Below are 25,396 nucleotides of genomic sequence, written 5' to 3'. Positions count from 1 at the left end.
TCTTATACACCAGAAGGGATATGTTTTCATTTGAGACAGAGGACTAAGATGAATACATAATGTACTTTTTATCCTTATTTTGATGAAAGAGTGACGTGGTTCGGTGTGTGAAGGAATATGAGTGCAGAACAGTTTGGCTAAGACCACCTGGAGTAGATCAGCTTCTTATTTCATTCAGGCATTCTAATTAGGTTGTGTCTTTCCCAACTTTAGCTAGATGGGTAAAAGAGAAATATATGGTGTGGGTGTAAGTTTGTTTAGTACTCATTCTGTGAGGGAAGCGGCTTGTTTAATGGGTGGCAGTCTGAAGGACATTTTACGTTGTGCTGATTGGTCATCTGATTCCATGTTCAGACGATTTTACATTAAGCTGGTAGAGAGTGCAGCAAATTGTTTGATTGCTAAGCTTTAAACTTGCATAATATTGCCCTGTGGGTCTTGACACAGAATGTAGATTATCCACAGCCTTAGTGGGCTGAAAATCTAGATTTTATTAAAGACACAGAGGTTAATATTATCCCTCCCAGATTAATCCCTTCCCTAATGTTTTAATTATTTATTATATTTTTATAAAGGTCAAGTTTAAGAGCTTTACGATGTTCATTGTATTCTGATGGAGGAAGTAGTGTTCATTAAAAAAGAAGTTGTTGCAAATTTTACGATGATTTACTGTATAATATTAGGCGCTGTGTCTTTATTAAAATCCAGATTTTCAGCCCACCAAGTCTGTAGAAAATCTACATTTTCTAGCATTCAGTAACTCGGAAATCACAGGATTTGCGACACCTGAAAAAAGTCATTTGTCTCTACCTTAGCTTTATGAGGGGTGGATCCAACAGAACATTTACTTAAAAGGGGTTCGCCTAATAATGTTATGGGGCATATTTATCATTGTGTTGTGTGGCCCTTGCACCATGCAAGGGATAGTGCAAGGGCTTTGTAACTCTTAAGTTAGATTTATTAAGCCACTCAAGGCAGTGCAAATCGATGCGCTGTGTTACTCTGCCCCAGGGAAGCGTTCCATGGGTGGAGCCTGGGTTTTCCCATGCATCCACCCATGGATTTTGGTGTATTCCCAGATTTACCAACACTGGTGAACCTGGGAATACGTCAAAATGCTACGCCTCCACAGGGGAGGCGCAATGAGGATAAATATCTTTATTTCTCCTTGTTTTTTCCTCTTTCTATGTGTGAGCATTCTGTAGGAATGCAATGTATGATGTTAACTATGGTGCATTCCTGCCCTTTCACGCAGCATACCAAGGTGGCTTGCTGTGCTGTGCGATATGATTATAAATCTGCCCCTAAGTGTGTAGATTTCTAGTGGTGATTCTAACCTAATATTTTATACCTCTGTCTTGCAGGAGAATGTTCCCTGTGCTGAAGGTGAGGATATCGGGCTTAGACCCCAGTGCCATGTATTCCGTTCTCCTCGACTTCGTGGCAGCAGATGGGAATCGCTGGAAGTATGTGAACGGAGAGTGGATTCCAGGTGGGAAGCCAGAGCCCCAGAGTCCAAGCTGTGTCTACATCCACCCTGATTCGCCCAACTTTGGAGCACACTGGATGAAGGCAGATATCACCTTTTGCAAAGTGAAGCTTTCTAACAAGATGAACGGTGGGGGCCAGGTAACTGCAAGGCACAGATTAGAAAGGTTGCGAGGGTCTGTGGCAGGATTGAACTTGAATGAAATCGTTATTGCTCACATTCTAATGATATATTTTCATATACATATACAAACTTAGGGGCTTCCCATGTTAAAAGTGAAGCACCAGCGGCACAAGGGTCTTGTAAATAAGCCCCTTAGTGTTATTTAGTACATAGTGCTCTGTCACCTAAGTTAAAAGTGAGTGACAAAAAGTGGAGAATGAAAGAATTCTGTTTTTGCTTTGCTATATATAAATGATTGCCTTAATTACATACACATTAAGTAGGAATAAACAGACATAAAAAGGTCAAATAGTTTTGGATGTAAGGTACGCTGGAATTTACAGAACATTTGTCAGTAAATATCGAAGGGAAATGTCAATGCATCCTTATTATCGCAGATGTGTATGATTAAAACTTATTATACAGACACAGCCATTACAATGTTTTAATAACCCATGAAACAAGAATATTTTGCAATTTAAATCATTACCAAGAACACTATTGAGTTAATCACGCAATAAGCAGTAAAATATATACTATTGTATAACTATTAAAATGATGTCCTTTTGAGAAACCAATTCAAATATTGTGAACTTCCGTACTTTGTAAATATAGATCCGTCTTCCCAGCCTCGTTCAAAAGGAAAGTCGGAAATTTGCTTTCTGCTCTTTCTTCCTACGTTTGGAGCAGATTTTTAACTTTATTGGAATTACAAAGACTTTTATTAGTAACCCTGGGAAGCTGTGATTGCAACAGCTTTTCCAGAAGTACTTGCCCCTTAAAAATGTACTCATTGAGAAATGTAGGGTGTGTGTATTTCTGGTGGGAAATGTAGTATTGACAGGGCCGGACTGGGAACTGAAAGCAGCCCTGTCAAATTTTGCCAGACCAGCCCCCTCCTGGCACGTGGCTCCCGTGCTTTTGGATGTCACTGTAGGCGCTGATCTGTAAACTCTGCCACTGTGCTTTGGGATGTTAATTTGTGACGTCACGGTACATGCAGCCCTCTGCCTCCTGTGCTTTGTTTTTGGCGTTCTTCTGTGACGTCACGGTACCTGCAGCCCTCTGCCTCCTGTGCTTTGTTTTGGGCGTTCTTCAGTGACGTCACGGTACCTGCAGCCCTCTTCCTCCTGTACTTTGGGACACCGCTAGGACACCTTATTTTATGTTGTGCTAACGGACGCCTTAGACACTTTGCTTGAGGACGTCACTGATAGAAGGTTTACTTAGAAGTGGCCAAGCCACGAATTCTATTGGGAGTATTAAGCCACGGCATGGACCAAAATTCCAAAGCATAAGCCGAGCCATAAAACGATTCGGTATTGACAGCTGTTAAAATTAATAGTTAATTTAATTTTAAACCACTTCCAATGCCCTAAAAATGCTGCAACGAGTGAGATAGTAGACAGAACGCTTCCCTCTGCAGAGTGCGAGTTAAGGCAGGAGAAGGACGAAATCAAGATTCAATGGGAGAGACATAGGGAGTCAGAAAAGGAGCAGAGGAAGGAAATAAAAAAAGAAAAGGTGCAATGTAAAGAAAGCCTGCGAGATGAAAGGAAGACAGTGACAGAGAAGTATATAGAAAAGGGACGAATGATAAAAGGGAAGAGACAAAAACTGCAAGATTGAGAGAAAACAAGAAGTTCAATGTGACAGACTAGCCAAGAACAATATCTCTTCAATAAGTCCAGGTCACCTGACCAGCCAAAGAAACGTTCGATGTATATTCAAACACCACCACCAGACTCTACAAGAGCCCTAGCATGCTACCTAACTCACTATACCACATTGCCTGGAACTCCCTGCTGTCCTTGCAGGCAAACACCCCAGAAGCCCTCTTCCTCCCACTATTGTTTGCTCAGTGCTGTAGAGAGCCACCCGGCCTCTACGTCCAATTGTATCCAGTTCAACCCTTGGGCCAGGCTCGGTCCAAAGGTAGAAATAAAAGGGCGTAAGGTCACTCGTGGCCTTAGCCGAGAAATAATTAGGAGTGTGTATCACCAGTTATTCCTTGGCCCAGAGAGGCCTAGCTGGCCCTTCAACAAGGCCACTTTACACTAGCGATGAGGGGGAATGCCCCGTCACCTCAATCATGCTGCGCTCCTTTACCACTGCTCGCCTGGCGCCGACGTCCACGCTGCTGCTGCAGCTCCTACCTCGGGTTACACTTTTCGGACCCGCCTGCTCTTCAAAGCAGCGACACACTTCCAGCTGGAGGTCTCCCAGTGCCCTGCCTGCCTGCTTTCCTTCACTTTGTTCCAGGTGCATTGGACCAGTGTTCCTGGGTTCGCCTGACCCTTTACATGGTCGTGGCTGGCTCCACATCCAGACCACACGGTGCTCGTGCTGCACCGATGGGCTTGGCCTTCGCGCTGATCAGTCTTGCAGCCTTGCCTTGTTGTGCTGGGTATATCCTGTTGCCCTCACACGCCTTTGCCTCGCAGTCAGTTCTGCCTGCTGTGGCCGCGTGGGCCTACTCCTCCTCCTATGCCAGCCCAGGAACCGATTCACGTGGGTGGGAGCATGCCAGGAGGTCTGCTCGTGGTGTGACCCGTGAGTGCTTGAAGATACCCTCCCACAAAAGGTATTGTGGCCTTGGAGTGTGGTTTGCTCTGACCTTCCTCAGGAGGCACCAATATAATTTTTGTGGCAATGCGTGGCGGGCATCGCAAACTAAAGCAACATAACAGCCGCTCACTCAGCAAGAGTAATGGATACACTGTTAGTTGCATTCACGTGACCCCACCACGTCACGTGAATGCCATGCCGGCTGGCCCACAGCAGCAGGTCTAATAATGAATGCTCATTGCTGCAGCCAGCGCAGCAATGAGCAGTGAATACTGTAGAGTTAGAGTGCAGTACAAAATTCGTCCCCGCCCCACCCAGCAACAAAACTGGCCCTGGCCCAAAAACCGGCCCCCACCCCTGGCAGCCTACCGGGGGATTGCCCGGCATTGCCAGTCCGGCCCTGAGTATTAAGTGCATTTACACTGAATACAAGGTTATCAATTGGGGCTAGGTAGGAGTTGCATCTGATTCCAATTTGTACCCTGTTCTCAAAGGTTATGAATGTAGTAAAGGTACAGAAAGTAAACAGGGCTATTAGATACATTCCACTTCTTGGACTTCCTCAAGCCTCTCAGTAGAAAATAGGGGGGTGTCAAGGTCAACATACTCATACCCTCGCAATATGGCAAAGGACTTACATGAATGAATAACCTGTATTTTGAATGTAGGTCCACGCTGGCCAGATCCATTCTAGATTTTCAGAATATCCAGACAAAACACAGTGATATACAATAAATTTGAATTGCACTGTATTGTATCCTAGGTTCTTTCCTTTGTGGAATGTCTCTGTTCCCAAAATCCCTTGTGTCTGTTTAACCCTGTGGAAGAATGTTATGTGTCAGTTTAAAAACACCCTAATCTGTGTGAATGTGTTATCTTACTTGGAAATAAAGACATTTCCTACTACCTCAGAAGTTTTGGAATTGCTCCACACTCATTCACACAATAAGAGGTTCTCCTGAAAATGGACCATACTCTGAACTCCTGAATCTCCACTTGACACCAACCACTATAGTATAATCAGGCTGTGGGGTTTTAGGTTTAAACCTATAATAACTGTAAAAAACCCCACTGAAAGAAAAACACCTGCACAACTACAAACTTAAAGGAAGGAAAAAGAGATTGAAAGAGTCATTTTTATTCTTCCTGGAGGGGCCAATACAATGTAACTTTGTTATACAAGCTAGCAGTAAGAAAGACTGGGCTAACATTACTCTGCTTGAGTTTTGATGTTTAGGGATGCCACTAAAATATTGCTTCTTCTTCCTTTTTTCAGGTTTGTGGTATTTGGTCTAAAGATGCAGGGTTTAGAAGCATGTTTTAGGTCTTGTTTAATTATTTTATAAACTGTAAAGAATCAGGAAATATCAAAATCATATTTGATATTTTGGCTGCGTTTGATTCTTTCACTGATGGGTAAAATGGCTGGTTTCATAAGAATCTTTCCTAATATGTGTCATCACATTTATCCAGAGAGAATGGGTAAAAACCCTTAATCAATCAGCCCCCAGTTTCTAGTCGGTCAGTATTGACAGTAGGTGAATTGCCATCGCCTCATGCTTTAAACATTCAATGTAAGGTACAGTGACAAGTATATATAAAGAGCGCTATCACTAAGCATCTGGGATAGTGGTGAAAATATGACACTAGACTTTTGGAAAACATGGAACGCAGTGTCACTTGGAATGCTCTGCAAAAAAGGTTCTTTCCAAGTTCAACAAAGATTAGAGTGATATTTGTACTTGCAGTGTGTTGGACTTGGCCCTTTTCCCCCAAAAAATTTCGCCTTTCGCCCTCCTAATGTAGGATGTCTCCCCCATGGTAGAGGTTACTGTATAGGCCATGTGTGGTGTGAGACGCCATGTTAATGTGTAATGTCATGCAATGGTGTGAGCACTTGTCAATTCCCCCCAGTGTGTCAATGTACCCTGGTGAACTGCTATTTTTAAAATGGATGCCATGGCTGTATGTTGTGCCACCTGACTGCAGTAGGTTAGCGTTCTAGATGTTAGGTACCCAGCCACCCCTGCATTTGGAGGGAAAGCCTGGCACCCAGGGTGCTCTACTCCTCCCCCTGAGCCAGTTTAAACCAGTTCTCCTGAGCATTCCAGAAGCTTCTAGCACTGTCTGGGAGGAGGGTATAAATAAGATGGATGTGCCACCATGTGAAGAGACAGAGCTGGGACAGGAATGTGAGGGGACCTGCTGCCAGGGGATACCGCCACTTGGGCCTGTGTGCTGGACCCTGCACCCACCTAGAACCCCCCTACTGTCCCCAGGGCTAGTGGAAGCCCCACTTCAGGAGTTCAGGCTGCCGTGTAGGAGGAGGGCCACGCTACAGTGGGGATGGTGAAAGCCTACCGCCCTGTTTTGATGATGCCCCCACTAACTGCTGACCTGGCCCAGTAGTGCCTACTGCTCTGTCCCCCGGGCCCCAGAAGGAGGGCCCCCCTAGGTCCCTGAGCTACCGGGACCCTGCGCTACGCAAGCGCTGTGCAAAGAAGCGCCTAGAAGGGAAGGAGCATCTTGGACCCCCCCCAGGAGGTGAGTGTTACCCTGGAGCTTGCTGCTGGGACTGTCTGCCCCCCTTTCGCTGTGTGCCTAGAGGAAGCACTGTGTGCCAAAGCGCTATGATCTGGGAAGCGCTTTGCTGCCTGTCAAGCGCTATACTCTTGAAGCAGTGCCCCTAAGAAGCTCTGTGCCTCAGAGACCTGCTGCTGGACTGGACGCTGCTGTGACTGGCCCCCAAAGCGCTGCAGGTTCCTGAGCACTATCCGTGCCTTTTAGGGCTGGGCCCCAAGAATGCTGTCCCCCTAAGTGCTGTGGCTAGAAGCGCTGAGGGCCCCATCACCGCTGCCGCCTGGGGCCAGAAAAAGAAGAGTGCCATGATTGCACCCCCCGCGGATGCCTACCCCGAGTGAGGGCGCGCTGCTGATGGCCAAAGTGAAACGCCGCGGGAGCCTACCCCGCGTTGGCGCCTTAATTACCTCAGCGGGTGCCCACCCCGCATTGTCACCACCGGGAATCACCGCCGTGGCCCGAGGTGGAGAAGAGGGCCGCTGAATGCCCCTAGAGCGGGTGCATACCCCGCGTCTTCGGATTGCCCCGGTCACCACCGCAGCCCCGTGGAAAGGGGAGGACCGCAGCGGTATTCAAGTTAGGCCCCGGAGCGTTCTCCGAGGCCAGTGTCATTGGCCGCGTCTGGTGGCGGGTGCGACCCCATTGGTTGCTGCGGCCCCGCCCACCGGAAGCTGCCACCTCATTGGCTCCCGGGCCCGGCCCTCTGGGAGCTGCGCAGCCATTGGTGGAGGCTGCCGCTCCCACCCTGAGCCGCACCCGGATTGGCTCCGGAGCCGGCAGGCAGCCCAAGGACCCAGACATTGCCGAGGGGAGCTCCAGGAGAGCAGGAGCCCCCTCGATCTGCCCCTGAACCAAGAAGAAGAGGAGCAGCGGGTGCCCAGGAAATCAGCACCCGCCCTGTAAGGTGCCGCGCGGAGGCTGCCTGGAAGCCCCGGGTCCCTGTGAGAGAGGAGGGGCCCGGGTGAAGTAGGAGGGGAAACCGGAAGCAAGAGGCAACTCGAGATGCTTGCCACTTGTTAGATGGTATGCTGAAAGCATCTTTACAATCTTCAGAGTTAATAAGGGATGCTATTGACTTTTTAATCCATTCTGGTGCACTGTTTTCTTATGCACAGGAACTAAAACGCAAATATTTATCTTTTTGTGCTTGGTGCGGCATCCAAGAAGGAGTCATCCCAACTGTGTTCCTTAGCTGATGGTACTCAGTCCAAGGGGCTATGAATGCTATATTATCCATGTGGTAACCATTTACAGAATTTTTGCTGAGTGATGATGCCAAAGGCGAGAAATGTGAAGATCTTTTGGTCGCATATTGATAGTGATGTGAAAAAAGTACCCTCTACTTCATTATTACATTTTTACAGGAATACATACCTGCTGTAGTGGACATAATAAAAAAAACAGAGTTTGAAAAAACCCTTGTCTGCCAAGTGTTCAGCATAATTGGTGTAGATGGGAAACATCTCCTTGAGAGTAAGCTGGGCAACACCTTTAGTGGCTTTGGCACTGCAACATGTTCCATGTTAGAGTGCTTGCCACTTGGTAAGCAAAGCAATGTTGAAGAGCAATTCAGGAACCTTTATTTTTCAATGTATCAGAAATGGCTTGCAATGATGCATGGTAATGTCCCTTCACCACCAATGGCATTTGAAGTCAATGAAATCTCACTGTGGTACTCTGTAGACACTCTAGATCCTTTCAGTAAAGGGGTATTTCCTCCGTAGTTTCAGAAGTGCTGCTTCATTTTTGGCCGCCTCAATAACTCTGAGGGCATAAGTGCCCAGCTCAACTCAAATGTTGTAGAACATGCCCTGGGAATCGAAGTGCACCAGTATTGCCATGGAAAGACATGTCAGTGGCCAGAGTTAACAAATTGTGTACTGGCTGTTTTGGCGTTGCCCGTCCCATGTGCCAATGTTGAGAGGGCCTTTTCACAGAAGTTTAAATGGGAAAGAAAGAGCGAGCGCACATGACCAAAGACTCACTGAAGAAGTATTGTATGGTGTACTATAATAAATGTAATTTACAAAAATCTATTTGGACCTCATATACACTATACGTACACTGTCTATATACCATGTGTTATCACTGCAAGCAATAATAAAAGCAAAACGTTCCATAAACACCGGAAAAACACTTTTTCTGTTGTTTTTAGTGGTGCAAAAATGTGTAACCACTGATAACAACTGTCTTTTTAAGGTATTGAAATCACTTGAAAACACACAAAAAACCCACCAGATTTTTACCCAAAATACAAACGGAAAACAGGAAAGCCTAAGTATATTAGAGCCGAAAAGTAAGCCTTGGAATTAAGGGTGAAAGAGAAATGTTGACAGCAGAAGCCAAAGGTGAAAGTCACTCAACAGCGCCAAAGAGAAAGGCAAGTATGTGTACAAAAAAACAGAATAAGTCCAACTTGGCACCCTGGAGGTTTCTAAACTAAGATCCAGTAGATGGTGTCTGAAAGAAGAACATTTACATACTTGTGCGTCCTCTGCAGTAGCCTCTCATTCAGCCTGAGCAGGGCTGGCACTATATTGCCAGCAGTTATGGGCAGATGCAGCCTTTATGCACAAAGGATGAAGGAATGGTGGTAAGGATTCACTGTAACAAACATCTGTATGCCTATGTGGCTACCAAAGAATGTACCATCAGCTGGTGAGTGCAGCTGTGACGTGTCACGGGCAGCCGAAACACATCAGTCGAAACCTATGTTTCAGTGAAAAGTGTTTGGGTGGAGGGATGTCTCTGGAGGGCTTCAGACTCCAATCCCGGTATCTAATGTAGATCTTTTTCTTTCCATGGCACAGATCATGCTGAACTCCCTTCACAAGTACGAACCTCGCATCCACGTCATGAAGGTCGGTGGACCTCAGAAAATGATTAACAGCTTTGCTTTCCCAGAGACCCAGTTCATTGCGGTAACGGCATATCAGAACGAAGAGGTGAGTGCAGATACCTGGCTTCCAGTGCTGCTGTCCCTGAAGTAGAATTCATCATTGCCTTGTTGGTGCTGAAGCTGCAACTTCACTCCTTTCCCACTCTGTCCCCAGCACAGGGGTGTGTGATAAGGGCCGGCTTTAGGGCAGTGCAACCGCTGTGGCCGCAATGGGCGCTGGTCTGTGGAGGGGGTGGTGACCTCAGAGGGGGCGCTGTGTTTAGCAATAACTTATGATTGGATAGATGAAGGGCACTTTTGCCCAATGGAAGTGAGAGAATCCGAGGAGGTGGTCATAGTGCGTGCGGGCGCCAAAAATAATAGCTGCACTTGGCGCCACCAGCACTGAAGTCGGCCCTGTAAGCGATCCCCACTCTGAATGCCTGTCTACTCTCCTTGCAGATCACAGCCCTGAAGATCAAGCACAACCCGTTTGCTAAGGCTTTCCTGGACGCCAAGGAGAGGTTAGTGCTGTTGTGGGGCTAAGAAATTCTTCCTGGGCGTGGAGTCTTTTATGGAAGCGAAGAGCGCCTTCTACCAGAGGGGCACGCTTCTGGTGTCAGAATGTGAATAGGAAGGTGGTGGTGGTATTGCTGGTGGTGGGAGAAGAAGCATGGGGTGTTAGGGTAAGGTTATGTGAGTGTGTAAGCGGCCTGTTTAGCACCAAAAGGAAGTGCTAACATGATATTTTCCCCAAAATGTACATATGAGCACATGATGCATCATGCACAAGCTGGAGGACTGGTGATTATTTTGTGCAGGTGGTTGTGGGCACTGGGCACTGGCACTCATTTTTGGGGACCACGGCTTATTTTTCATCATCAGATGATCAGGCAAGAGAGACATTAGCAGGCAAGGAAGAAAGAAGGAGGAAGGTATCCGGTACGATGCCAACTCCCTCATCGCACTCAACAACGGACGACCACCCAGCTGCCACAAGGCCGCCCCTAAGCGCACCCACGGACCCTTCACCTGCCGGAACTGCAGCTTCTCCTGCAGCAAAGACGCCAAACACCCGCAACGACGGAACCCAACCAGCTCCGATGCATCCTGCTCAACACCCGCTCCGCACGCAAACACGCCGTTGAGCTCTGGGACCTGCTCGACTCCACATCACCAGACATCGCCTTCCTGACCGAGACCTGGATGAACGAAGCCTCCGCCCCAGACATCGCAGTGGCCATCCCCGATGGATACAGGATCACCCGCAGAGACTGTACCAATGGAGTCGGCGGAGGAATCACCGTCATCCACAAGAGCACCATCAGGACGCCCTCAACACCGCCGAACACATGCACTTCCAGATCCACAAGGACCCCAAGACCACCCTAAGAGGCACCCTCGTCTACAGACCACCAGGACCCCGCCCCAATTCTGCAACTCCATCGCCGACTTCATCAGCACGCACGCACTGATCTCCACCGACTTCATCCTCCTCGGCGACCTGAACTACCACCTGGATAACAACAGCAACTCCTCCACCCTGATCGACAACCTCACCACCCTCGGACTGACACAGATTGTCACGACACCTACCCACATCGCCGGCCATACGCTTGATGCCATCTTCTCCTCCAGTCCCCACGTTGCCTTCAGCCACGCCTCCGAACTCACCTGGACCGACCACCACTGCGTCCAATTCACCTTCCGGAAACCCGTCTCACATCACCGCACCCCACAGACCCCTAGACGTCGCTCGGGCAAAATCCCCAAGGAACTACTACAAACATATCTCGCACTCAACCTCCCCGACCAACCCCACCGACCCCAAGGAGGGGGCCCGCACCCTCAGACTCTGAATGGATGATTGCGCCAACACCCTAGCCCCAACGAGACAACACACCCACAGAGATACCAGTCAGAGAGCCAGCTGGTTCACCCCGGAGCTCCTAGCCTCCAAACGCACCTGTGGGAGACTGGAAAACACCTGGCACGACGAGAAAATGCCCGACAGCCACGCAGCCCTCAAAGACGCCATCCGCAACCACTACCACCTCATCAGGACCACCAAGAAGGCCTCCTTCAAGGACCGCCTCGACAACAACGCACACAATAGCAAGGAGCTCTTCAACATCGTGAATGAACTCTCAAACCTCAGCTCCTGCACCAACGACATACCGCCGTCACAAGCCCTGTGCGATGCCCTCACTGCCTTCCTCCACCGCAAGATCACCGACATCCACAACAGCTTCAATCCTTGGATGAACCCCGCCAACCCCACCACACCGGACCCACCGATACCCGCCGACCACGACCGCCTCACCGCATGGACCAGCGTAACCACCGAGGACACCATCAAAACCATGAGCACCATCCACTCAGGCGCCCCTTCCGACCCTCTTCCCCACCTCATCGTCAACAAGGCCGACAGCTCCATCGCACCCCACCTTTGTAACATCATCAACCTTTCATTCAAGACCGCGACTTTCCCTGAGAGCTGGAAACACGCCAAGATTAACGCCCTACTGAAGAAAGCCAAGTCGGAACCGAGCGACCTCAAGAACTTCCGGCCCATCTCCCTACTTCCGTTCCCGGCTAAGGTCATCGAAAAGATCATCAACACCCAGCTCACCCGCTACCTGGAAGACAACAACATCCTCGACCCCTCCCAGTCAGGCTTCCGCAAGAACCACAGCACTGAGACCGCCCTCATCGCCACCACGGACGACATCAGAATCCTACTCGACAACGACGAGACAGCAGCCCTCATCCTCCTGGACCATCTCTTCCGCCTTCGACACCGTCTGCCATCACACACTACGTACACGCCTCTACGACGCAGGGATCCGCGACAAGGCCATGGACTGGATCACCTCCTTCCTCTCCGACAGAACCCAAAGAGTCCACCTCCCCCGTTCCACTCCGGAATCACCAAGACCATCTGCGGTGTCCCGCAAGGATCATCCCTCAGCCCGACGCTCTTCAACATCTACATGGCTCCACTCGCACGCATCGCCAGACTTCACAACCTCAACATAATCTCCTATGCCGACGACACCCAGCTGAACCTCTCCCCCACCAACGACCCCCTCACCGCCAAAGCCAACCTCCACCGCAGTATGAAGGCAGTCGCCGACTGGATGGAAGAAAGCCGGATCAAACTTAACACGGACAAGACAGAGATCCTCATCCTCGGACCCAACCCCTCAGCCTGGGACGACTCCTGGTGGCCCACATCCCTGGGGATCGCCCCTACACCAACCAACCATGCACGCAACCTGGGAGTCATCCTCGACTCAAAACTCACCATGACCAACCAAATCAACGCAGTCTCTTCAACCTGCTTCTACACCCTCCGCATGCTCCGAAAGATCTACAGATGGATCCCTCACCCACGCCCTCATCAGCAGCAGACTCGACTACCGCAACGCCCTCTGCGCCAGAGCCCCGTCCAAGCTCATCAGCAGACTTCAAAGAATCCAGAACGCCTCTGCACGCCTGATCCTCGACGTCCCCCGCCGAGACCACATCACCCCCCACCTGAAAGAACTGCACTGGTTCCCTCGTCGACAGAAGAATCACCTTCAAACTCCTGACCCACGCACACAAGGCACTCCACAACACCGGCCCAGAATACCTCAACAACCGACTATCATTCTACGTACCCAACAGGAGACTCCGCTCCACCGACCTCTCACTGGCCGCCGTCCCACGCATCCACAGGACCACCTCCGGGGGTAGGTCCTTCTCCCACCGCACCGCCAAGACATGGAACTCCCTCCCTCTCTTCCGTACGACAGACAGGAGACCCTCAGACCTTCAGGAGACTACTCAAGACTTGGCTCTTCGACCACTAGCTGCAGCCACCCTTCCCCCCCCAGCGCCTTGAGACCCTCGCAGGTGTGTAGTGCGCTTTATAAATTGACTGATTGATTGATTGAAGTTATGCATGGAAAAATAGAGAATAGAGAATTCAGAGATGAAAAAGAACTTGCAAGTGTGAGATAAAGAGAAAGGAAGTGTAGGGTGCAAAGAGTCATCAAAAGTAGAAAGCTATGGTATTCAGCAAACCAGGTATTTGGCAACCTTGATGTTATGTAGAGATAGTGGCGGGCTTCTTGGAGAAGCATTGGGCTCATGTGCTTATTCTTTTTCCAAATCTACAACTGCAGAGCAGTGTCAAGCCTTGTATATGCTGATAATGGGCAACTCTCCATTTTGTCTTTTTACAGAAGTGACTCACGTGACGTCTTGGACAGTGGTGATCCGCAGTCAGGGTATTCACAAAGTAAGAAATGTTTTTGAGATTGTGCATACTAATTTTGAGAGGGGATAATACTATTCCTTAGGTAATCTGATGGCTACATCCGGTTTGAATGCTCCATATACGGCTCTGTTTTCTCCCAGTTTCATACCAGTAACAGCCATGATGCGTAGGTGAGCTGTCCACCCAAAGGAAGAGAAGCTACCAGGCAATGGAAGCCTAAGTCCTGCCCTGTGCCACATTAATGAGCACGTGCCTGCCCAATTGTAAATCAACTAGCTAGCAGAAGAGGAAGAGCTCGTTGCCGAATCAGAGGCCAGCTACAGAGGTCAGATCTCTGCCCAGCAAATAGCAGAGACTCTGATATGTGTCAATCGCATTGAAGCAGCACAGGTGGTCTCTCTTTTGAAGAGCAATTATCGAATAACATGACTGAGACCATCTGGCCAATCACAGAAACGTTGTCACGAGTTGAAAGACATCTAGCTTGCTGCTGGGTCTGGGTCCCACATATTATCCAATAGCAGCTGCAAAATGGGCTCGCCATCCAATCAGAGACTATGTGGCTCTCCAATCAGTCACAGTACATCTGCACATGTAGGCGTACCCAATTTATAGAGCAGTCAGCCCCACACAGTGACAGTTCAATGGCAAAGCTGAAATGATAAGGATGCTAAAAACAAATGTATCTTATATGATAAATAACGAGATTTTATTTGGTTAATATTGATGAAAAATCTGCGAGCAAAGAGTCAAACAATCTGCAAGAATTATTATATAATATCATAAAAGATTATTGATAGAAAATGGAAAGAAGTAGTCTATGAAACTAAAGAATGAAATAGAATTATTGAAGAAAAGGCTTAGCTGAGCTCAAATCAGAAGCAACAAAAGAAAATTATTAATTTCTTGACTGGCATATTTTCTATAACAAACAAAAACAACGAAATAATTAAATTAAAATTTGATCAAGAAGAGAGTAAATCTCTTCAGACAAAAACTTTGAATAAAAGAAAAGAACAAGTTGGCAGCCGACTAGGAGCCAAATAACAGAGGTACATACAATATTCTCTCATCTGCCTTGCCAGGCTTCTTGCAGAGCTTATACGTACATCACCTATGAATTTCATAACCACTTAATTCACGTGTAGGAAGTACCTTGACTGTATTGGAGTCGCACATGTATAAGGGACAAGGTCTGCAATTGGAGTGAGTTTAGGATCAAGTTTTCAGAAGAACTTATTACAGAAATTGAAGATTTGTGGCATGAATCCTTTACTGGATTCACATGTGGTTCTATTCCGCCTTCTAGTGATTGGGTCTGGAAACATGTTTGTTCTTCTTCTTTTCTTTTTTTTGTGGTGTCATCGACCACCATTTGATGGTAAGTCCATCCCTTGTGTGATGACCACATGGTGCCTGCCCTAGAAGATCCTATGCGCAGTCACCAACTTCAGATTTCTTTTCTCCGTCGTTGGGTCTGAAAGCCCAACGGAAGACCTCCAAAGAATCCCAGTGAGAGACTTCTCAACCCCCGATGCAGGACACCGCCGGTAACACTTACATGGTTGGTGAATGAAGAGGAGAGTGGCAGCAGAGGTTCATGGAAAATACCCTATTTAAGTTCTGCCCCAACTGCCACCACAGGTTGGTGCAGTGGAGTCCACATGAGGTCTGCAATCTGTGCCTGCCAAAAGACAGGGATGAAGATTGCGAAGCCCGAGCAAAGTTTGTGCCGAAAACCTTTAAGGGTCGACAGTGATTAACACCGTACCATAGGTAGTACCCACAAGACACAGGAATTCCTGAAAGACCTTGGCCTACCCAGCGAGGACAAAGAGAATGTTAAGGAGGCCGAACCAGTGCATTGAGGGGAATCTTACGTTGAAGACACCATAGTCGAAAGGAGGGAAGCGTTAAAGAAGGCAGTGAAAGACGCTGAAAGAAGACAGCAGAAGGTAACAAAAGTGCTCAAAGGCCCAGATGCCAAGGCTTTGGACTCAAGGTCCTCAAAAGCAGCCTCAGCTTCGAAACACTTGATGACTGAAGGACAGCACAAACATAAGGAGCTGTACGGATCCCAACCAAAGGATATGGATGTGGGCAAACCTTCGACGAAACACTCGATGCAAACAAGTGCTCAAGAGGGAGCAAAGGAAAAGTGCAAAGACATGGGGCAGGGGAGCCACTGACACTGAAAAGGAAGATGCCATCCACAATGGATGTCGGAGAAGGAGCGCTAGAGGTGGAGCGAGAAAACACAGAGGCTCAAGGCCTGAAATGGTGGTCCTTCCCGGGAGAAAGGAGTTTGACGACGCCCTGAGAGAGTTTTGCATCCCAGTGAGACTATTGGGAACCACAGAGGTGGAGAATGAGCAGCAGGCATGGAGGCCCGGCAACCCTGGAGCCAAACAAAGAAGAACAAGATGAGTTCTTCGAACTCAAGGATGAAGAGGCGACAATGTTTGAGGAACAAACCCAGTTTGACGATACATGGCTCGACTTCGAGACTGAGTCCCCCGAGGAAAGGATCGACAATTGCCCCTCAAGAGCTTCACCACCAGCCTACCTGTCCATGTACAATAGCCACATTTAGAGGGCAGTGGACACATAAGGGGTACAATTAGAGGAAGAAAAGGAGGATCCATGCTTCCTACTAGAAACCCTATGCCTTCCCAGAAAGCTAACCTTTACCTGCCCATGCTCCCTAGCATCCTGGACCAGGGGAAAGAGGCTTTCAGAGAGCCAGCCACAGCTAGAGCAATAACTCCTTGTGAGAAGGAGAAGTACAAACATTCCACACAAACCCAAATACATCAAGGGAAATGTCCCAGTGGATTCCATCATTGTGACAACCTCAAGGAAGAGAAATAATGCCCCCACATCAACGGGCAGCCACCAGAGATGAGAGCAAAAGACTGGACCTGGTAGACAGAAAAATTGAGAGAGAGAGGCAGCCACACAGTGGATGATAGCCAACTCCAACGCGCTCCTTAATCGATATGGGCTTCAACAGTGAGGCCAGATCAAAGGCCTGATTCAACACCTTCCACACTTAGGAGACATGTCTAGCTCAGAGTGACAGGCTTCAAACCGGAGGTGCAGGCTTCAGTCATCAACATGCTCCAGGGAGAGACAGATACAAGTTGGACAAGGCAAGCATAATAAGGATAAGCGAATAAGCAGAAAGTAAATGAGAGTGATAGGATAGCCAATCAATGTTAAGCAATGAGTGGGCTGCAAGCCCTTCTACGTTCCTGATAAACCCACAATATGGGGCACATTTAGCAACAAATCATGTAGCACAGCAAGCCACGGTGCTGCGCTGCATTATAGGCAAAGGGCAGGAATGCGCCAAACTTAACATTATACGGCGCATCCTTGCCTTTTGTTGCGCTTTCGTACAAGGTGCTGCCTCACGTAAATGCAGGCACCTTTGCATCATGGTGCAAGGGTGCCTGCGTTGTGAGCAGGGTTGTTTTGTGCAGGAAGGAACACCTTCCTGCACAAAAAACAACCCTTTGAGGCATTTTCCTCTTTCTATGTGTGCTGCAGAATGCAGCACACATAGAAAGAAGAAAAAAGGAGAAATAAAGATATTTCTCCTTGCTAAGCCTCACTTGGAGAGGGGTAGCATTTTGGCGCATTCCTAGGTTTGCCAGTGTTGGTAAATCTGGAAATGCGCAAAAATCCATGGGTGGATGAGTGGGTACACTGATGCGCCGCCCATGGAATACCTCTTTGGGGCAGAGTAACGCAGAGATTTGCGTTGATTTGCGTTATTCTAGATCTATCAAGTCATGCAGGGACACTGCTCTGTCTGGTAGAGTTTATTAAAAAAAACGATGGCTTTGTCTTCTAATAGGCGGTGTCCTTCAGTTTCGCACGCGCCTTTTCCTAGTCCGTGCCACTACAAGGAGCTGTTGACATACATTGGTTAAAAAAAGTCATCACACTGCCCGGGGTAATGGAGTTTAAGTTTGGAGAGAAAGTAGCCAAGCATACATCAGTTGTAAAGAACACAATGGACGGTAGTAATGTACAACAGAACGCACATCAATATAGTTATATAATCAGGTTGGGTGACCAAAAAATTACTTTCAATTTCCCAATGTTAGCACAACAATTATTTGAGGTGCCACTCGGGATACAAAGCACCCTACTACCTAGACGCTTAAATACACAGATCCTGCAATGCATTCACCATGATAGACAATGAAACTAACAAATATCCCGGCACTCAAAGGTAAACACTATTCGTTTGTTAATAAACCAAAACAAGCTACGTTAAATGGTATCAGAATATCACTGGTAGGAAGACAGAGTTGAGTTCATACAAAAACCGTAATTTTTAGTATAAAAAAAATATTGTTTGATTCATTAATAGTATTTAAAAATAGGATCAAGACAAAATCATTGTCCCTAGAATACATAAATATTGAAGAGACTGTTCTTAAGATGATGAATGATCCAAATCCACAGCAGCCTGTAATGAATCGAACAATATATATTTTTTATATTTAACATTACGGTTTTTGTATGAACTCAACTCTGTCTTCCTACCAGTGATATATTCTGATACCATTCAACGTAGCTTGTTTTGGTTTATTGACAAACGAATAGTGTTTACCTTTGAGTGCCGGGATATTTGTTAGTTTCATACAGTTGTAGAAGATCTTTCATATGTCATGTTTTTAATTGAATGCTGTCTTCTCTTCCGCAGTTGGTGGCTGGTTTCTGCCTGCAGGTTCCGGAGCCTTCTGCCCCTCCGGCGCCGGCGCGTCCTTCACAGGAAGTCCCGCCATGGCTGCAGGGCACGGCTCCTACTGCGAGAGGTACTCGGGCCTGCGAAGCCACCGGGCAGCTCCCTACCCCTCCCCGTACGGACAGAGGAACGCCTCTCCAAGTATGTACTCATTTTCAAAGGACTGTTATTGTGGCCGCGGGATGCTGCTGTGTGATTCAGTGGCAAGGGTAAGGGGTAGAGGAGGCTCTGAGGAGGGAGCCACCCTCCGCTGCGCCCCCTGACGCGAACATGGTGCTTCGATAGATATATGCTGTTGTTGGGGTGCCCTCTGCTGGCAGGATGACAGAATAATGCGAGATAGGTGAGGGAGCCAGAGAGTGGCGCCACGCAACCATCACCACGCAAGTGCGTCTGCGACATGCCGTGTGCTCTTACACGCCAGTTTCCCTGCTAGGGCTGTCAGAGATGCTGTTTTTCTGCAGCTAACAACTCTCAAGCGTTAGTTTGGGACCAGGGCTTGTGAGCAATAATAATAATTCAAGCAAGGCTCTAAACCTGTTGTGAGCATTTAACAGGCTGTACCGTCTGACCAACTGTGAAGTATTTTATAAAAGTAGTGAGAACAACCTTCTAACTTGAATGTACCGGCGTTATTACCCGTCTAAACCATACTCATGCTTATTTAATTGACCTTTCAAAGGCGAATGTTTGAACAAGGCTAGGTGGGATTTGAGTCGGGACTCTCAGGTTGTGTATAAAAATCCCCACTTACCCTTTCTCTGGGCTTCGCAGTGCATTCCTGCGGCACTCTGGGTGCACTATTTTATTTCCATGCTTCCCGCCCAATACCTCCATTTTGAAGGCGTGCCTCACTTGCCTAATGCACGTTGCAGTGGCTGGTGGAACTCGTTCATGGTGACACCGCTGCTGACCTTATGGAAAAGTGCACCTGCCGGCTAAGGTCACATTTGGAGTGAGCAGAAGGCCAACCCTGCTTGTACCAGCCTCCTTGACCAGCTCCATATTCACGTCTCTGCAGATGAGAAACCACCCCATTCTGGCTGCGGTGGTAGGTGTGTGTGTGTGTGTGTGTGTGTGGGGGGGGGGGGCTCTGCCAGTTGCTGCTTAGGTAACTATTATTTTCATCCTATCTTGCAGCGGCTGCAGTGTTCCTATAGCTTCTGTGCTGACCACTATGACGCCAGTGATGGCTGAGTAATTACACAATAATTTCTTTATTCTGGAAGTTTCCCTAGTTTCTCCAAATTTACTCCCCCCCCATACCAATGGTATCACCACCAGTTATGTAATCAGAGGGACTGCTTTCAGAACTGGTCCTTCTCACTCCTCGCTTTAGGCACCCCAGCAGCCACTTTCCCCATCGAATCCCATTGGCTTCACTATGGCAGGCAGGATCCAGCAGGCCAGGCCACAGAGAGTGACACTGTCCCTGAAGTGAGGGACTCTGGCATCTTTTCAACTGGGATCATCCTTGGTGTATCTATTAGGTCCTGTGCTCACAGTATGTATTCTGGTTAGGCCTCTGCCCTCCCACCAGGTGCCATAAGCCCATTATTCTAGCCAGTAGCAATGGTGCAGTGGGCCCCAAGGAAGGAACATGGGCCGCTATTGCACTGTTTAGCAGTGAAAAACAGCTACAATTGGAGATGCAGTGGGCTCCTCCCTGCTCTGGGGCCCAGTGCCTCTACATCTCCTGCGCTGTTGGGAGCCACACCTCTGTTATAGCTAGTATGTGTTGTACAAAGTAACATAAGTGAATATACCAGGAGCCACCCAGTAATATAGTACAATAAACAATGGGACAAATGTACAATGAAATGTGGCACCGTGGAGCGCACCAAATTTGGTTTCGCCTCACTCCCAACATTTCCAAAACACAGGGATGAGCAATATTTACAACAATACGGCACACCCCTGTGTGTTCCTTAGCGCTGGCGCTAAAATTAGCTGCCTAGTGCCAACGCAGGCCTGCGTTGCAGGAAATTATATTATTTATGTGCAGAAAGTGACATTTTCCTGCACATAAACAAAAATTCGGGGCGTTTTGATCTTTCTACGGCAGCACACATAGAAAAAGTAAAAACGTAGAAAAATGAAAGTATTTCTCCTTATATCACCATTCTAATGCCTGCTCTTGCATGGAGTTATTTTTTTGGCGCTGCCTCAGATTTACACATCCTTGTATATCTGGAACAGCATCAAAAAGTAATGGGTAATGCGGTGGACGCCCACAGTAACACCCATTGCATGCCCCTTTCACGGAGATACCTGCATGAAAGGATACCATATTTGCAAAGCTACATTAAGCCACAAAAAGTGACGTTCTGGTGGCATGATGCCCTAGTAAATATGCCCCAATGGTTCCTTCGGAATTCAATGGGAGCTAATTCATCAGTGTCGTAGACGAGGCAACTAATGTATGCTCACTCAATGTAAGGTACCAAGTACCTTTACCCCAATTTAAAAAAAGTACAACGTATTACAAAGTTTATGTAAAAACATATCAAGGGATAGACTTTTCAATCCAATGTCGATGAATGCTAGCAAAAGGTGTTCCAGTGTATAATAATGGTGACCAGGGCTATAGCTGTCTGGGACCAGTCAGCATCTGTATTTTTACCAGCATGCTGATAGTGGAGATTTGCAGAGAAGCAGCATCAGCTCTTTGCACTTTCGACAATTTTCACTGCACCAACTCAGTGACTTACATGCCCTTCGCTTGTCTCTACCTTCACACTGTACTGCGTATTATATTAGTCAAGCGTATGGATCAATAAAAAAGTCAGTAAAATCAGCAAAAGTATTCCTGCCACTTTAAAAAATACATTTAAAAAGCAAACAAAATTACTTAAGAGCTGTTTTAATTACTTTTAAATGATTATTAAAGCAAAATATGAAGAATTTCCAGTTTAGGAAAGAATGCACCGGATTTCATACACAATAAGATTTAGGTTCCAGTTTAAGTCCCTTTCATAATCCAAAAAGATGAAAAAATGGCTTGTAAAAAGTGGCAACCGCACAAGGGACAGGGTCATATTACTTACCTCCTACCCCACAGTGAGAGTTCTCCTCATGCAATATTCTCCCCACAACCTTTCACGTGTAATGCTCTCCCACTTCACCCTGGGCGGTAGGGCAGGCTGGACCATACTCCCCTAAGGTAAACCGCCACCATGCATGCCACCTATGCCTGAGTGCCCATGCACTCTGTGCTTTGTACTCTCATGTACTCTTTAGAGGTCCAGGTGTGAGGACGCTGTAGGGCAGGGTATATATTAAATGGTGTGTACATGAATTGTTTGTATTGCCGTTTTACGCATGATATCAAACGGTCAATAAACTGAAACTTGAATGGTGTGGATCAATGAAGACTGCTGCCACAGGAAAAGCTCTTTTTATTGAGTATGTACCAGGCTCACCAACCTGCAAGGCTATCTCGACTATTTTAAAATTCTGTCTATCTGCCTTTTTAGAGCAGTGTCCTGAACTAATGTCGCCTGCTCTGCTGACAGCTGAGTGTATATGTGAACTCTACCCCTAGTAGACACCACCCTGGATTTGCAAAGACTTTTCACACAGAGTGACGCAAATCTTGTAAGGGTATTTATATCTCAGCATATTTGGTATATTGTGCTGAAAAAAGTGCCGCTTTCTCAGTGCAAAAATTGCTCTGCGTTGTTTGTTCAACTTTGCTTTAGGGTGCATTACTTGGGTGTTACTTGGGCAGATCTGCGCAAGCACCCATAGTTTCTGATACCAAACTCGATCTACAAAGATAGCCTGACTTGGCTGTGCGTCTAAAACTAAATCCTTGTTGAAGCAGATGCTAACAAGGATAAAAGGTCACATTTCTCCAAACATTGTACACATTGCATGTGTGCTGCACTGCAGAGTATACATACAATGGAGCATATTTATGTAGGTTTTGGTCGCCCTTGCCCATGCAAGGGGGCTTATGGGTGATGCAAAACCTAAGTCAGATCAGTCAAGCCATGCAAGGACACCTTCCGTGCCCCTACATGGCTTGATAAAACAAAAGTAACACAAGGCAGCCCAAATCCCTGCATTGCGCAACTTTGCCCCAGGGAGGCATTCCATGAGTGGAGCGTGGGTGTTCCCACCCATTCACGAATGGATTTTGGTGCCTCCCCACATGGACCATTACTGGTAAACCTGGGAATACAACCTGTTGAGATGGGGCGACACTTCCGGGCTTGCACACAATTAGATTCAAAGCAGGAATAAGAATTTATGAAAAGAAAAAACTGGAGTGCATTCTGTCAAACTCTTTCTTGTTTGCAAACCTGGGAATACATCAAATTGCTACGCCTCCCCAGCTGAGGGGTAACGAGGAGAAATATATTTTATTTCTCCTCGTTTTTCTTCTTTCTTTGTGTGCTGTATTATGCAGCACCCATAGAAAAAGTAAAAAGCCTCAGAGGATTGTTTTTGTGCATGAAGGTGTCCCTTCCTGCACAAAAACAATGCTGCCTGCAACGCAGGTACCCTTGCACCACTGCGCTAGGGTGCCTTTGTTGGCCCTAGGCAGCCAAAAGGGCCCCAGCTCAAGGAAAGGTCAGGAATCTGTTGTATTATATAAAATACGGCTCATTCCTTCCCTTTCCCTTTCACGTAGCGCAGCAAGGCGGCTTGCTGCGCTGCACGAAAGCTTCATAAATATGCCCTAAAATGTGGAATGTTTTTGAGTTTTCTTGGCATATGAGTTTGTACGGAACGGGTATGCTTCCAGTGCAAATCCTACGCTCGAAGGCACGCCTACAGCTCTGCACCATGGTGTAAAGGTTGTGTGTGGGGCTAGGCACCCTTTATAGTGCACCAGCGCAGGGGGTGACTGCAGCAGCAGGCCATTTTAATAAATACGGCACTGCTCTGCTTCCTTTCCCTTGCGCAATGCTGCTCAGCAACTCTTGATCACTGCACTGCATTGCTCTAAGCAATAGTCAGTCTGCTTACAGTGTCACTCCCAAAACTGACCAGGCTTTTAATAAATTTAGAAAGGATTGAGAATGAAAGGGGGAGGGGGAGCACCTCACACGAGTACTAATCTATGCCAACACCTGATCTAAAATGTTAATCAAAATTAAGGCTCCCTGTTTTCAGTTGTTACTGATTTTTCTAGATAAAAACAGACAGAAAACATTTAATTTTCTTGTCTGTATTTATTTTTAAATGTGGATAAAAACTGAAATTGATTAACTTTTTGAGTAATTCAGAATACTGTCTGCTATGACTGCCAGGCCAATAGCTTTGTGGATTGATCGGTAAGGGGGCTAAAAACGAAAGGAATTTTGGTAAAGAGACTTTATCAGCAGTAGATATGCACAAGGTTGAAACTGAAATTCGCACATTTTCTTAAAAGCATTGAAACCTAGTAGACATTCAAGCATGACTGCATATTTACCGGTTAAATAAATGTGGAAATATACTAATTGTCAGCTTCATGTTTCCAAAACCCCAAATAAATATGTATAAATACAGATAAAATTAGCAAAAAATAAATATGGATAAATACAGACGGAAACGTCAAAAAATAAATACCATAAAACTGGGATCCCTAATCACAATTGTTTTTATTTGTGTATTGTATTAAGTATTTCTCAATGTGCTAGGGCTTTGTTTCCGGCAATTTTGTGGCTCCATGTATACTTTATGCCTGCGCTGCCATGCACACGTTTCCCCACAGCCCTGAACACAAACCCATCTCTGTTTAGTGTTTCTAATGCTTGCTGACTTGTCGTGTTCCCACAGATCCTTACATGGATACCTCAGCTGCCTTCTCAATGCTGCCGGCACCCGACGGCTGGTCCAGCCTGGGACTCTCTGCATCGACTGGCGTGTTGCCCCTTTCATCGGGTGCAGCCCCTTCCTCGAGGTTGGTGCTGTCTTTACAATTGCTTCATGCCCCAGAAAACATGTATGACGCCCCTGTGTTCACACTTAAGAGACTTATTCAAATTCTTTTGGCAACATATGTCACAGACATGAAACCCAATCATGGTGTGGAATCCAGTGACTTTATCATAAAATTAGTGCCCTTTAATCTATGTATATAGAAAATGTATTCACAAATTTACGTTTCTGTTGAACAATCACTACATTCCTTTAATTAACTGCATTCTGCATAGAATCCCACAGACATTGGTTTGAATGATTCAGCAAATTATTCAAACTGTCCGCAAACAATTGCAGAGCATGGATAGGTGTGAAATACATACCTAGCTCTTAGCGTGTGAGTGTATGCAATGGTGTCTGTGAGGTTGCATCTAGGGACAACTGCCAGAAGTCTGTAGCTTCTGAAAGCTTCTGAAAGGTTAGACCTGGTAGGGAGACTGTAGACAGCCACCCTTGCCCTTTCAGCGTCTCTGGCCTGTCTGTAAATGATCAATTTTCTGCAGAGGCTTCCTCATTTCTAGTGGTGATTTTTAGACCATACTGTGTGAACTCAAGGACTTGTTTACGAGCCCCCTTGTGCTGCTGGTGGATCACTTTTTGTGATGCTCCGGTGGCGTAGATTACTGAATCGTATCTATAGGGCCACGCAAAGCCACTATGCGTGTTTTTGGGTGGCCTCATAGATATGGATTAAGGAAAGGCAGTGCAAAGCGCTGCCTTGTCTTACTCTGCTCTTGGGAGGCGTTCCATGGGCGTTGAAGTGGGCTTTCCCTT

General features: G+C 47.0%; 1 protein-coding gene across 1 annotated transcript in view; it reads left to right on the top strand.

The window, feature by feature from the left end:
* LOC144825140 (T-box transcription factor T-A-like) overlaps window positions 1-25,396 on the top strand; it is a 93,345-nt gene that overhangs the window by 65,522 nt on the left and 2,427 nt on the right. Inside the window, exons 2-7 of the mRNA XM_078684008.1 lie at window positions 1,365-1,629; window positions 9,610-9,744; window positions 10,140-10,201; window positions 13,910-13,965; window positions 18,665-18,847; window positions 24,479-24,602. Coding sequence (XP_078540134.1) covers window positions 1,365-1,629; window positions 9,610-9,744; window positions 10,140-10,201; window positions 13,910-13,965; window positions 18,665-18,847; window positions 24,479-24,602 — 825 coding nt within the window. The remainder of the gene's footprint in view (window positions 1-1,364; window positions 1,630-9,609; window positions 9,745-10,139; window positions 10,202-13,909; window positions 13,966-18,664; window positions 18,848-24,478; window positions 24,603-25,396) is intronic.

Source organism: Lissotriton helveticus, chromosome 3_1, assembly GCF_964261635.1.
Source record: "Lissotriton helveticus chromosome 3_1, aLisHel1.1, whole genome shotgun sequence".
Lineage (NCBI taxonomy): Eukaryota > Metazoa > Chordata > Amphibia > Caudata > Salamandridae > Lissotriton > Lissotriton helveticus.
The sequence above is the reverse complement of the archived record's forward strand: the minus strand, read 5'-3'. Positions and strand labels throughout refer to the sequence as shown.